Source organism: Gorilla gorilla, chromosome 19, assembly GCF_029281585.2.
Source record: "Gorilla gorilla gorilla isolate KB3781 chromosome 19, NHGRI_mGorGor1-v2.1_pri, whole genome shotgun sequence".
NCBI lineage: Eukaryota > Metazoa > Chordata > Mammalia > Primates > Hominidae > Gorilla > Gorilla gorilla.
The window spans coordinates 18,833,565-18,848,160 of NC_073243.2; the positions used below are offsets into that span (position 1 = coordinate 18,833,565).

Genomic DNA, 14,596 nt, shown 5'->3' on the forward strand with positions numbered 1-14,596 from the left:
GCCTCCCAGGTTCAAATGATTCTCCTGCCTCAGCCTCCCGAGTAGCTGGGACTACGGGCATATGCCACCACGCCCAGCTAATTTTTGTATTTTTAGTAGAGACGGGGTTTCACCATGTTGGCCAGGATGGTCTCGATCTCTTGACCTCGTGATCTGCCTGCCTCAGCCTCCCAAAGTGCTGGGATTACAGGCGTGAGCCATCATGCCCGGCCACAATCTATCATTTTTTAAAAATAAGAATGAAAACTTGCCCTATCAGGCAAAATGTACTGCAAATCCTAAGTAATACTGTATTTCCAGATTAAAGGCGCTACTGCAAAGAAAAGTGTAAATTTATTTAATACCAAATGTTTCCTAAGTTTACTTTTTGCACAATGCACAGACACTTCTGGGACAATGTATGGTTAAAAACTAATATTCTACCAACAGCTCCATGCTGCTCTAGATCATCCTGAAGGAAAAAGTAATGCAAAGGATGCTGGGTCTCCAAGTCCCAGGACTGGCTGATAGCCTCTCCCAGTGGATAGCAGGTCCTAATTCTCTTCTTCAAGCAGATTCTCTGATTTCAGCTGGGCCTTCCTGATGCTCTCCAAGTTCAGTTGTTGATATTTTCTTTTAAAAAAGCCACACTGAAACAAAGGAAGGAAAAGTCCAGTTACAGGCCAAAGATAGCCATCTGTTTCAGAAAACCGGCATTCTGGCTGTTGCCTAAATAGCCCCTATATTCCTCTGCTTCTCATACTTACTACTCCCTTCTCCTACCTTCCTCTGAATCTCTCCTGGAGAGTCCAATCCTTCAAGACCTCTGGTGCTCATCCCTCAATCAGAACTGACTCCACCTTCCTCTGAACCCTGCTCTCCCGAGCAGTTGAACCTTTTTAACTTATTTTGCAAAGCATGATAATTTCGGCTGTACTGGATCTAATCTTATTTATGCAAAAATACTCAGTATAGCCTACGATGCTGAAGATAGAAGGAGATCAAGTACAGCTTCCTACATCAAGCTCATCATCTAGTAGGAAAAAGTGATAATTACAATACAGTGTGATGACTGCCATTTGGAAGGGTTTCTAGAAGGGAGCTCACAGCAAACACACACAAGCCAGCACAGAGGACTCAGGAGTCTCTAGACCGCTTTCAGGGAAGACAGTGAGTAAAGTGAGCAGTCATGGAGGGCATTCTTGACAAGAAAAGCAGCCTACGCGTATGCAGAGGCACGAACCTATTTAGGGAATAGTTTGACTTGTTGGGAGAAAAAAGCAAGGTCAGGTGCTTATGCCTGTAACCCCACCACTTCGGGAGGCCAAGATGAGAAGATCGCTCGAGCCCCGGAGTTTGAGACCAGCCTGGGCAATATAGGGAGACCTCATCTCCACAAAATTAAAATTAAAAAATTAGCTGGGTGTGGTGGCATGCACCTGAGTAACAGTCCCAGTTACTCAGGAGACTAAGATGGGAGGATCACCTGAGCCTAGGAGTGCGAGGCTGCAGTGAGCCCTTAACTGTGCCACTGAGCTCCAGCTTGGGGGACAAAGACCCTGGTTTTTATTTTAAAAAAAGAGGCTGGGAGTGGTGGTTCATGCCTGTAATCCCAGAACTTTGGGAGGCCGAGGCGGGAGGATCACAAGGTCAGGAGTTTGAGACCAGCCTGGCCAATATGGTGAAACCCCGTCTCTACTAAAAATACAAAACAATTAGCCAGGCATGGTGGCACATTCCTGTAATCCCAGCTACTCAGGAGGCTGAGGCAGGAGAATCTCTTGAACCCGGGGTCAGGGCGGGGGGACAGGAAGGTTGCAGGGAGCCAAGATCGCACCACCGCACTCCAGCCTGGGCGAAAGAGTGGAACTCCGTCTCAAAAAAAAAAAGGAAAAAAATCAACACTTAGGGGCAGAGAGGGGTAGCGGACAGAGAGGAGAGGATCTTAAACAGCAGTAGAAGAGTTTGCACATTAAGACAGGGGAAGGCAAGGAAAAGATTTCAATAGGGGAACAACAGTCACATCTGTTTTAAGGCCTTACCGTTAAGGCCTCTTCCAAGTAAGTTATAAATGCTGGCCTAGGGTTGACCTTCCAGGCCCTATTGAACTCACAGGTAACCGAACATAACAGTAGTAAGTTCTGGGCCTTGAGAATAGGGAGGTACCAAAGAAATATATATAAAATCACTCTTTATTACTCAATTAGAGTTTTCTCTTTTCAGACAGATACTGTTTTTACTCATTTGTCTAAATGGGGGTGTGCAGTTGAAGGAGGAGAAAAAAGTGGCCACGAGGCCAGGGCAGCTGCTCTAAGTCAGAGGTTGGCTGTCCTAAGGAGTTCTGTGCCCAAAACTAGAGCCCAGTCTTCCCTCACCGTGATGCCATGAGTAGAACTGACCTTGAACAGGATGACCAGAATCACGATCAACACCAGAAGTCCACCAACGCTGCCTTTAATGATGATAGGCAAAGAATGGTACTTCTCATCTTTCAGGAAGACGACAGTGATCTAGACAAGACAAAGAGATTGCCCAATAAATCAGGTGAAGCAAACGAGGAAAAAATCCTACATGTTATTTTAAGGAGCAAAATACGAGGACTTGGCAACAACCCGTGTATTGATCAAAGCTGATGACAGTAAAGCAAAAAGCTAGATATTCCCTGATGCAGCATTTTAGATCATCTAAAACTATCCAATCACCCAAATACTTCGTAAGAAACTATTCTGGCCCCTTATCTAGAAAGGGCTAGGTCTGTCAGGAGATTATGACCTTCTGTTAAAGATGCTCTGACAGCTTGAAAGAGGGTCCCACGGATCCGGTCTCAACACAGGACTGTGAGGCTGTCACGCCGCTACACTGCTCAATGTCCCTGAGCCCCATGCCTATTCTCTTTAAAATGATGACTTCCTTTAAATGATCTCCAAGTCCTTTCCAACTCCGTTCTGATGGCTCTTTTTGATCTTGCACAGATCCCTAAAGGCTTTGGTAATACACTTTCCCCACATAAAATATGACAAAAGTACTGGTCTTCCCCTCACCAGACTAAAAAGTGTGTATTACCTAAGGGACATAATAAATGCAAAATTATATCCATGTGTACTACTTGCAGAGCTCAGCTATTAGAAGTCATCCTCAGGTTTTGTTTTCCAAAGGCTCTCCCAATTTCGGGAGTCTAATCTCTCTTCTGGCAGGGCTCAGCTAGAAAGTTCAGGAGATGTGCTTCCTGAGACCCAGGTATGGCCCTTCCAAGTTGTGGCCAGAGGAAGTTCCCAGGACTTAGGTGGGGCCAGAGAGCCAACAAGACTTCTCTGCCTGCCCAGAGCAACCCTTCACGTGTATGTTTAAGCACCAAGGTCAGGGGTGCTTTGGAGAGGTTTCTGTACGGGGTGAAGGGCTGGACAAACTTACCTTTAAGGCCTCTTCCAATTAAGTTATAAATGCTGGTTGACCTAAAGTTGACCTTCCAGTCCTATTTAGCTCATAGGTAGCTGAACTAAACAGGAGTTAAATCCTAGGCTTTGAGAATAGGGAGGTACCATAGCAACAAAGAGGGAGGAAGAACAGAGAGAGGGCTGGAATATTCTTCTACAGGAGAAGGAGGGGGACTCAAGACCCTGGGTTTGGGAAGTGAAAGGAAGTCCCAAAGTGACTCGGGAAACAGGCCAGATTTGAGTAGAAGAAATGTCCCTGTTTCTCAAAGCCACCTCCCTTTACCTTCTTCTAAACCCACAGATTCCCAAAAGTGCCCCGAAGATGCCCAGGTAGAGGTTAAGGGAGAAGCAGGGCACCGGGTACTACTGTTTGCAGCAGACACGGATGCTGGCCTGCCCAGGGGCCCCTCTCTCCTTTCGGATTTTATTCAGGAATCATCGTTGGTCTCAGGTGATCATGACACAGCTATTCTCCTTTGCCAGTGACTGACATGAGATTCAGATCTCACTAATAAGATGTAAGAGGATGTCTCCTGGGAGCTTTTGGAAACTGTTTCATCCCTGAAAAGGGAAGGCACATGAAGAAAAATCCAACATCCTTTTGCTACTGACTTCTTGCTTCCTGTTTTGTATCCTGCCATGTGAAAATACAGCATTTGGAGATGTGGCAACTTTGTGCTGGCCATGAAGGAATGCGTCCCCAACACGGCAGAGTACAAGGACCAAAGAAGCCAGGCCATCGCCCCAGGCCGGCCTCCCTCACTGGATAAACAGCATATGCCCTTATGCTGCATGAGCTGGATTTTCCCGTTCTTGTGGCTGAAATGCATTTGGATACAGTTTGTTTATACTCATAGAGTCACTGTAAGTCAGGGGCTTATTGTCAGGAACTACTTAATACTTTGCTTAGGATATTGGATTTAAAGAAAGGAATTTTGGGGAATCCATGCTATAGAAATAAAAGTATCAGTAAGTAAGAGGGGGAAACATACAAATTTAAAATGTGCACATAAGAAACTTAATAGTAACTCCTCCCTGCCGGGGGCATGGGAAGGGAGAAATGAAGGAACCATTATTTTTCATTTGGTACCATTCTCTGTATGGCTTGGATTTTCTTGCTATTACTTTTATTTGTTAAAATCTGGGCAGTGCAATAATGGGGCACTTCTATTTCTTCCATTTTCTGTATTTTCCATTTCCTTCTATTTTCTGTATTAGAAATACACTACTTAGCCGGGCATGGTGGCTCACGCCTGTAATCCCAGTACTTTGGGAGGTCAAGGCGGGCAGATCACCTGAGGTCAGAAGTTCAAGACCAGCCTGGCCAACATGGTGAAATCCTGTCTCTATTTAAAAAAATAAATAAATTAGCCGGGCATGGTGGTGGGCACCTGTAATCCCAGCTACTCGGGAGGCTGAGGAAGAAGAATCACTTGAACTGGGGAGGTGGAGGTTGCAGTGAGCCGAGATGGCACCAATGGACTCCAGCCTGGGCGACAGAGTGAGATTCTTCCTCAAAAAAAAAAAAAAGAAAAGAAAAAGAAAAAGAAATACACTACTTAAAAATAAAAGGAAATGTTATATTGGCATGTCTAGAGAATTGCTCCTTTCTCCCCCTCCAGGGAGGAAAACAGAGGACCTTATATTTAGCAATCCAGCATCACTCTCCTGACATTCCCTCTAGTAGAGAATCATGCCTAACTAAAGAGCTCAGAGCTCACAGATAGATCACCTCTAAAGCCATGTCCAGGCAAGGGTCAACAAGAATGAAAACACAGGGTAACACACAAAGCATTCAGTCCACAAATCACAGGCATCAGTCTGACTTCTAGTCATACTTTTGCAAAAAGAATTCCAAGAGTTCCAGTATCTAGTCTAAATCTTATAAAAGATTTATGCATTCCTGAGTACTGTTTAATACTATAACTAAACACTGATACAGCACACTAAGACAGTTACTGGATACAAAAAACAATTTCTCACTTAGGTAATTCATTTTTTATTTATTTATTTTTTGAGACTGAGTCTCGCTCTATCACTGAGGCTGGAGTGGAGTGGTGTGATCTCGGCTCACTGCAACCTCTGCCTCCCAGATTCAAGCGATTCTCGTGCCTCAGCCTCCCAAGTAGGTGGGATTACAGGCACCCACCATCATGTCCAGCTAATTTTTCTTTTTTTGGTAGAGACACGGTTTCTCCATGTTGGCCAGGCTTGTGTTGAACTCCTGACCTCAAGTGATCCACCTGTCTCGGCCTCCCAAAGTGCTAGGATTACAGGCGTGAGCCACCTGCGCCCAGCTGCGGAATTTTTTTTTTTAATGAATCCATTTTCAAATCAAAGTATATACTGCAGATTCCAGCCTAGTTATTTCAACTCAGAACTCCTCAGCTTAGGCCTCTTAATTGCCTTATTTCATAAGAAGCTGACTCACTCAAAGGTCACAAAGGCAGCGATGGCAGAGCCAAGATCAGAAGTGTTGAGGCTGAAAACAGGAAGAGGGCAACAGAATGTCTGTGGAGGTGCTCAAAGGTTAGGCACAATTTTCCTTGGGCACTACTCAGAAGCCAGCCAGGAATTACCTTAGTTCTGTGGTTCTCTGCATTCAGTCCCTCATATAGAGATTTGTTGAAAGATATTTCACCAAGGATCTGCAGTTCAGTTACATCTTTTAGTAACTAGAAGATGGAGAAAGGAATGAGGGAAACAAAACATATTTTAGACATGAACTCACTGTGTTTGAACAGCCTTCACCACCTTTCCCTTTAAAGGTATTCCTGGGCTTAGTTAATGGCCCTAACGTACACAACACTACATAAAGTTACCCAAACAAGACATCTGCAGTTATTCTTCAACTTCCTTTTTTTTTTTTTTTGAGATGGAGTTTCGCTCTTTCGCCCAGGCTGGAGTGAAGTGGTGCGATCTCGGCTCACTGCAACCTCCACCCCGTCAGGTTCAAGCGATTCTCCTGCCATAGCCACCCGAGTAGCTGGAATTATGGGCATGTGCCACCATGCCAGGCTAACTTTTGTATTTTTAGTAGAGATGGGGTTTTGCCATGTTGGCCAGGCTTGTCTCGAACTCCTGACCTCAGATGATCTACCCACCTCGGCCTCCCAAAGTGCTGGGATTACAGGCGTGAGCTGCCGCGCCTGGCCTTTTCTTCAACTTCTTTTCCCTTGTGCCATCCAAAATCAGTTCTTGACTGACTGACTTATTTTTGAGACAGGATCTCGCTCTGTCACCCATGCTGGAGTGCAATGGCATGATCATGGGTCACTGTAGCCTCAACCTTCCAGGCTCAAGTGATCCTCCCACCTCAGTCTCCCGAGTAGCTGGGACCACAGGTGCACCCCACCACACTGGGCTAATTTTTGTATTTTTTGTAGAGATGGGGTTTTACCATGTTGCCCAGGCTGCTCTCAAACTCCTGGGCTCAAGCAATCCACCCACCTTAGCCTCCCACAGTGCTGAGATTACAGGCATGAGCCACCACACCCAGCTTATTCATTTTATTTAACGTAAGAGATTTTTCATTTTTTTTTTTTTTTTTTGAGACAAGGTCTCACTCTGTTACCCGGGGTGGAATGGAGTGGCTCAATCATAGCTCACTGAAGTTTCAAATTCCTGGGCTCAAACGATACTCCTGCCTCAGCCTCCCAAGTAGCTGGGACTACAGGCATGAGCCACCATGCCTGGCTAATTTATTTATTTATTTATTTTTAAGAAATGGTGTTTCACTATGCTGCCCAGGCTGATCTTGAACTCCTGGCCTCAAGCAATCCTCCCGCCTCAGCCTCCCAAAGTGTTGGGACTACAGATGTGAGCCACCACACTCACAATTCTTTTTTTAAAAATTATTTCTTGTATCTGTCCCTTTCTTTTCCACCCCCATTGCTACTTCTTCAGCTGAGACCTCACAAATGTCACCTGGATCACTGTAAGACATTAAACTTGATCACTTGATCACTAGTTCCCACTTTAGAATAAGTGATCAGGGAAGGCCTCTCTAAGAAAATAACACGTGTGGCCGGGTGTGGTGGCTCACGCCTGTAATCCCAGCACTTCGGGAGGCCGAGGTGGGTAGATCATCTGAGGTCAGGAGTTCAAGACCAGCCTGACCAACACGATGAAACCCCATCTCTACTAAAAATACAAAATTAGCCGGGCGTGGTGGCTCATGCCTGTAATCCCAGCACTTTGGGAGGCCAAGGAGGGCGGATCACCTGAGGTCAGGAGTTCAAGACCAGCCTCACCAACATGGAGAAACCCCATCTCTACTAAAAATACAAAATTAGCCGGGTATGGTGGCGCATACCTGTAATCCCAGCTACTTGGGAGGCTGAGGCAGGAGAATCGCTTGAACCCGGGAGGCGGAGGTTGCAGTGAGCCGAGATCATGCCATTGCACAACAAGAGCGAAACTCCGTCTTGAAAGAAAGAAAAGAAAAGAAAAGAAAAGAACACCTAGGTCGGGCGCGGTGGCTCACGCCTGTAATCCCAGCACTTTGGGAGGCCGAGGCGGGCGATCACCTGAGGTCAGGAGTTTGAGACCAGCCTGGCCAACATGGTGAAACCCCGTCTCTACTAAAAATACAAAAATTAGCTGGGCGTGGTCGCCGGCGCCTGTAATCCCAGCTACTCGGGAGGCTGAGGCAGGAGAATCACTTGAACCCGGGAGGTGGAGGTTGCAGTGAGTAGAGATCATGCCACTGCACTCCAGCCCGGGTGACAGAGCAAGACTCCATCTAAAAAAAAAAAAGAAAAGAACACCTGAGCTAAATTTAAGAAGAAACCACCTACGTGAGGACCTAGAGGAAGAGCAGTGTCAAGCAAAGGAACAGCAAGTACAAAGTCTTGTGGCCAGAATAATGCTGTACTGGCGAGCTAGAAGAATAGGACAGAATAACCCGATTATAAAAGGGGCAGTGGGAGAGAAAGGCGAGTACTAGGAGATGAAGTTGAAGAATTAAGCAGAGACCAGATCAAGTACTGCCTTGCTCTGGCCATGAAAAAAGTATGGATTTTAGTCTAAGTGTGCTCAAGCACCAGTTTTGTTTGTTTGTTTGTTTGTTTGTTATTTTTAATAAGCAGGGGAGTGACACAATCTAATGTCTGCTCTTAGAAGACGGATAGCTGTTACGTGGGAATTATTTGTAAAGAATGTGGGAAAAGCAGAGGCAAGAAAGGCAGGCCGAAAGTTATTGCAACAGCCCTGGCAAGAAAGGGTAGCTTGAATTACAACGGCAGTGGAAATGGAGAGAAGTGAATGGGTTTAGGATATATTTTGGCCCTGAAATGGCAGGGCTTGCTGCTGGAATAGACGTGGGGATGTAGGAAAGGGGAGTCACAGGTAATCCCTAGAGTTCCTTGTACTGTAACTGGAGTATATCTCCCTCCTGAGGGTAGCTAAGGAACGGGTTGGGACAGAGGGTTGGTTTTTTGCACCAAAAGACCTATTTTGGACATGGACATGTTATACAAAGATGCTATTATCTCTTCTAGGGGCGATGCCCGTGAGCAACTGGATAATCAAATCTGGAGCATTTCAGTCTCAAATACCTCCTCAGAGTGATCCAAGGAGATCTCTGCAGCCACGGTGACATTTTCTTTATCTGAAGCGATGACACAGCTCACTGAATGCCATTCTTCCACATGCTGGAAAAGCAAGGTCTAGTGAACACAATTCCTTTCCGTGCGGAAAGTCTGAAATCTTTAACACTTCGGACACACAGCATCGTAAGGTCCCAGAATAGAGGGTGTGAGCAATTTCAGCGCTTACCTCGGCCCAAGCAAAGCTCCAGCGGGAGCAGTTGAGACCCAGGGACGAAGCTAGGGAGGGCCCGGCAGCCCCCGGCACTGGCCGGCGGGGGTAACCCAGGACAAACAGTCTCCTGCCCTCTCGTGTCACCCGCTTCAGGCCCTCCGCCCTCCCCTGGCCTCTCGGGACGGCCGCGCTTACCTGAACCGAACTGTACGCACAAGCGCGCTGCTGACTCCAGGTGCACACCGTAGAGGCCTGAAACGAGAGCCATGACCGCGACCCGCTGAACAAACCAAGCCGCCGGTTTTCTGTCCCGTCCCGGCCCGGCCCCAGCCCTGGCGAGGTGCGCATGCGCAGAGGCGGTAGCTAGGACCCCGCGGCCGGCGGGCGCGTCCGCGTCGCACGGAAGTCTCGCGATGTTTGCGTTTGAACGTCTTGGCGGGCGCCGGCCATGGCGGCTTCGCTCCCGGGACGTGGGAGCCGGCTTTTCCGCACATATGGGGCTGCGGACGGCAGGAGACAGCGGCGGCCGGGCCGGGAAGCCGCGCAGTGGTTCCCGCCGCAGGACCGGAGGCGTTTCTTCAACAGCAGCGGCAGCAGCGACGCCAGCATAGGCGACCCCTCGCAGTCCGACGATCCTGACGATCCCGACGACCCCGACTTCCCCGGCAGCCCGGTGGGGCGGCGGCGGAGGCGTCCCGGCGGCCGAGTGCCCAAGGACCGGCCCAGCCTGACCGTGACCCCAAAGCGCTGGAAGCTGCGAGCTCGCTCGAGCCTAACCGTGACCCCAAGACGCCTGGGGCTGCGAGCTCGGCCCCCGCAGAAGTGCAGCACACCCTGCGGCCCGCTCCGACTTCCGCCCTTCCCCAGCCGCGACTCCGGCCGCCTCAGCCCGGACCTCAGCGTGTGCGGCCAGCCCAGGGACGGCGACGAGCTGGGCATCAGTGCCTCCCTGTTCAGCTCTCTGGCCTCGCCCTGCCCCGGGTCCCCAACGCCAAGGGACAGTGTCATCTCGATCGGCACCTCCGCCTGTCTGGTTGCAGCCTCAGCCGTCCCGAGCGGCCTCCACCTCCCAGAAGTCTCCCTGGACCGAGCATCTCTCCCCTGCTCCCAGGAGGAAGCGACAGGAGGAGCCAAGGACACCAGGATGGTCCACCAAACCCGCGCCAGCCTCAGGTCAGTTCTCTTTGGCCGTACGAACTCAGGAACCCCTGAGGATTCTGAGTTTCGGGCAGATGGGAAGAATATGAGAGAGTCCTGCTGTAAAAGGAAACTGGTGGTGGGAAATGGACCAGAGGGTCCAGGTCTGTCAAGCACAGGCAAGAGGAGGGCCACAGGCCAGGACTCTTGTCAAGAGAGAGGGCTTCAAGAGGCCGTCCGGAGAGAGCATCAGGAGGCCAGTGTTCCCAAGGGCCGCATTGTGCCAAGGGGAATAGACAGGCTGGAGAGAACTAGATCAAGCCGGAAGAGCAAACATCAGGAGGCAACGGAAACCTCTCTCCTCCATTCCCACCGCTTTAAAAAGGGCCAAAAGCCGGGAAAAGATTCGTTCCCCACCCAGGACCTGACTCCTTTACAGAATGCCTGCTTTTGGACCAAAACCAGGGCTTCCTTCAGTTTCCACAAGAAGAAAATTGTGACTGATGTGTCAGAGGTCTGCAGCATCTATACCACTGCCACTTCTCTCTCTGGATCCCTCCTATCAGAATGTTCAAACCGGCCTGTCATGAACAGAACAAGTGGTGCTCCGTCCTCTTGGCACTCCTCCTCTATGTATTTGCTAAGCCCCTTAAACACTCTAAGTATTTCAAACAAAAAGGCATCTGATGCTGAAAAGGTTTATGGGGAATGCAGTCAGAAGGGTCCTGTCCCCTTTAGCCATTGCCTTCCCACAGAAAAACTGCAACGCTGTGAGAAGATTGGGGAAGGGGTGTTTGGCGAAGTGTTTCAAACAATTGCTGATCACACACCCGTAGCCATAAAAATCATTGCTATTGAAGGACCAGATTTAGTCAATGGATCCCATCAGAAAACCTTTGAGGAAATCCTGCCAGAGATCATCATCTCCAAAGAGTTGAGCCTCTTATCCGGTGAAGTGTGCAACCGCACAGAAGGCTTTATCGGGCTGAACTCAGTGCACTGTGTCCAGGGATCTTACCCTCCCTTGCTCCTCAAAGCCTGGGATCACTATAATTCAACCAAAGGCTCTGCAAATGACCGGCCTGATTTTTTTAAAGACGACCAGCTCTTCATTGTGCTGGAATTTGAGTTTGGAGGGATTGACTTAGAGCAAATGAGAACCAAGTTGTCTTCCTTGGCTACTGCAAAGAGCATTCTACACCAGCTCACAGCCTCCCTCGCAGTGGCAGAGGCATCACTGCGCTTTGAGCACCGAGACTTACACTGGGGGAACGTGCTCTTAAAGAAAACCAGCCTCAAAAAACTCCACTACACCCTCAATGGGAAGAGCAGCACTATCCCCAGCTGTGGGGTGCAAGTGAGCATCATTGACTACACCCTGTCACGCTTGGAACGGGATGGGATTGTGGTTTTTTGTGACGTTTCCATGGATGAGGACCTGTTTACCGGTGACGGTGACTACCAGTTTGACATCTATAGGCTCATGAAGAAGGAGAATAACAACCGCTGGGGTGAATATCACCCTTATAGTAATGTGCTCTGGTTACATTACCTGACAGACAAGATGCTGAAACAAATGACCTTCAAGACTAAATGTAACACTCCTGCCATGAAGCAAATTAAGAGAAAAATCCGGGAGTTCCACAGGACAATGCTGAACTTCAGCTCTGCCACTGACTTGCTCTGCCAGCACAGTCTGTTTAAGTAAGCTAAATGTATCTTACTGCCCCGAAATGAGAGGAGACTGGTCTTGAAGCCTCTGGTGCTGTTTCAACCTCCGTCCCCACAGGAGGGTGGAACTCCCATTCTCACAGGTTTCCAGTCAGCTTTTCAAACAAGAATTTTGTTTCCAAATGGAAACTGAAATATTTGTTGAAATGTTTAAATTTGCTGATAACAAATGTTCTGAAAGAAGTAAACTAGCCGGGCGCAGTGGCGTGTGCCTGTAGTCCCAGCTACTCGGGAGGCTGAGGCAGGAGGATCGCTTGAGCCCAAGAGTTCATATCTAGCCTGGTCAACATAGCAAGACCCCTGTCTCTATTTTTTTAAATAAATAAACTACATGTGAAAACAAATGTTTATATTTATAAACCCTCTTTCTTTTTTTTTTTTTTTAATTTTATTGAGACAGAGTCTTGCTCTGTCACCCAGGCTAGAGTGCAGTGGTGCGATCTCAGCTCACTGCAACCTCCGCCTCCCGGGTTCAAGCAATTCTCCTACCTCAGCCTCCCGAGTAGCTGGGATTGCAGGCGTACACCACCATGCCCGGCTAATTGTTTGTATTTTTTTAGTAGAGATGGGGTTTCACCATGTTGGCCAGGCTGGTCTCGAACTCCTCACCTTGTGATCCACCCACCTCGGCATCCCAAAGTGCTGGGTGATTACAGGAGTGAGCCATGGCACCTGACCTATAAGCCCTCTTTCTAATTGTCAGCAGAGTCCTTTCTGTAAATTCCTTTCCGTTTTTTGAGCCTTAACACTTATGTAGTCTGAGCAGAAAAAAAAAAAAATGTCCAGGCTTCAGCTTCATACTGAGCAGAGCCTGTTGCTTCAGGTATCAAGGCTAGCTTTGGGAACCAGACTACAGATGAGACAACTGAAAGCAAAGAGGCTGAGGCAAAGCAGAGACCAAAAAAGAGTCTCAGGGGAAAAGAAGGGAAGCTAGTAAGCAACTTATAGGGGGCAGTGTAAGAAATGTCACATGTAACATCACTCACACAGAGAAGCAGAATTTATCAATTTTCAAAGGGAAAATGTCTCTGTCTACTGACAAGGTTTTAATTTTTGCTTTTTTTTTTTTTTGAGATGGAGTCTCACTCTGTCTCCCAGGCTGGAGTGCAGTGGCAGGATCTCGGCTCACTGCAAGCTCCGCCTCCCGGGCTCACACCATTCTCCTGCCTCAGCCTCCCAAGTAGCTGGGACTACAGGCGCCCGCCACCACGCCCGGAGAATTTTTTGTATTTTTAGTAGAGACGGGGTTTCACCGTGTTAGCCAGGATGGTCTCGATCTCCTGACCTTGTGATCCACCCTCCTCGGCCTCCCAAAGTGCTGGGATTACAGGTGTGAGCCACCGCACCCGGCCAATTTTTGCTTATTTTTCCTCAAAGGGAGGAAAACTGACAGGTTGCTTTAAGAGCTGAGTGATTGAGAGTCCTTCTGAACAGGACTTCGGGAATTTACTCCTAATCTTTTCCCATGGTTAACTTGTCTTCGCTCTGTTTCTAGAACTCTGGTTTTTATACTTGAGACTCTGTAGTCACTGTGGAAGGAGGTGTGACTGTGATAAAGAACTGCCTTTAAATACCTGAGTCCTCGTCAGCTTCTTCACTGCTACAACCTGGAGACCTCGTAATTTGGTTGGGACGCAAATTTGCAACTGGTATTCTACTCCAAAGAGGTTCTCCCCATGTATCTGCAAATTAAAATCAGAGTAGGAAATCAAAGCTGGTATTGCTTTGCCATCTACAGCTTTACAATAATAAGTACTTACATGGAAGAGGAATTCTTTGTGGTGAGAAAGCCCCTGGCCTGTGTTCACGTACATTATGGATGGTCTGCAATTGAGAGGACATGCGTCAGCCCTTGAGGAGTCTTTCTCCCTTTTTTGGAGACAGGGTCTCACTCTGTTGCCCAGGCTAGAGCACAGTGGAACAATCATGGCTCAGTGTAGCCTCAACCTCCCAGGCTCAAGTGATCCTCCACCTCAGCCTGCGAAAGTGTTGGGATGACAGGCATGAGCCACTACACTTATCCCTTTTTTTTTTTTTTTTTTTGAGGTGGAGTCTTGCTCTGTTGCCCAGGCTGGAGTGCAGTGGTGCGATCTCAGCTCACTGCAACCTCTGCCTCCTGGGTTTAAGTGATTCTCCTGCCTAAGCCCCCAAGTAGCTGAGATTACAGGCGCCTGCCACCACACCTGGCTAATTTTCATATTTTTAGTAGAGACGGGGTTTCACCATGTTAGCCAGGCTGGTCTTGAACTCCTGACCTCAGGTGATCCACCCACCTCGGCCTCCCAAAGTGCTGGGATGACAGGCGTGAGCCACCGCACCCGGCCTTCTCTTTTTGAATGAACTCGACTGCTTTCAACTGAATACATTAGGACAGAGGGCACCAGACCTTTACCAGGAATGAGGCCGGGTGCAGTGGTTCATGCCTATCATCCCAGCACTTTGGGAGGCCGAGGCAGGCGGATCACCTGAGGCCAGGAGTTCAAGACCAGCCTGGCCAACATGGTGAAATCCCCGTCTCTATTAAAAATTTTTTAAAAATTAGCTGGGCCTGG

General features: G+C 48.3%; 2 protein-coding genes across 2 annotated transcripts; one reads left to right on the forward strand and one right to left on the reverse strand.

The window, feature by feature from the left end:
• Positions 1-314: 314 nt before the first annotated feature.
• Positions 315-9,550, reverse strand: LOC129527998 (integrin alpha-E-like). The gene is made up of 5 exons (XM_055367168.2): positions 9,372-9,550; positions 8,972-9,067; positions 5,993-6,088; positions 2,379-2,489; positions 315-629 (listed from the first exon to the last, which is right to left on the reverse strand). Exons 1-5 carry the CDS (start codon positions 9,522-9,524, stop codon positions 534-536), a joined length of 552 nt encoding a protein of 183 aa, XP_055223143.2. The 5' UTR covers positions 9,525-9,550; the 3' UTR covers positions 315-533.
• Positions 9,551-9,579: 29 nt separating this feature from the next.
• HASPIN (histone H3 associated protein kinase) lies at positions 9,580-13,615 on the forward strand. Its single transcript, XM_004058298.5, has one exon. It carries the CDS (start codon positions 9,625-9,627, stop codon positions 12,019-12,021), a length of 2,397 nt encoding a protein of 798 aa, XP_004058346.4. The 5' UTR covers positions 9,580-9,624; the 3' UTR covers positions 12,022-13,615.
• Positions 13,616-14,596: the final 981 nt, after the last annotated feature.

Coding starts and splice junctions, on each gene's coding strand:
- LOC129527998 (XM_055367168.2), bottom strand. CDS start 9,524: ATGCGCACCTCGCCAGGGCTGGGGCCGGGCCGGGACGGGACAGAAAAC. Junction 9,068..9,371: donor GTGCGTACAGTTCGGTTCAG/GTAAGCGCGGCC, acceptor TTGCTTTTCCAG/CATGTGGAAGAATGGCATTC. Junction 6,089..8,971: donor CCTTGGATCACTCTGAGGAG/GTATTTGAGACT, acceptor TCCATCTTCTAG/TTACTAAAAGATGTAACTGA.
- HASPIN (XM_004058298.5), top strand. CDS start 9,625: ATGGCGGCTTCGCTCCCGGGACGTGGGAGCCGGCTTTTCCGCACATAT.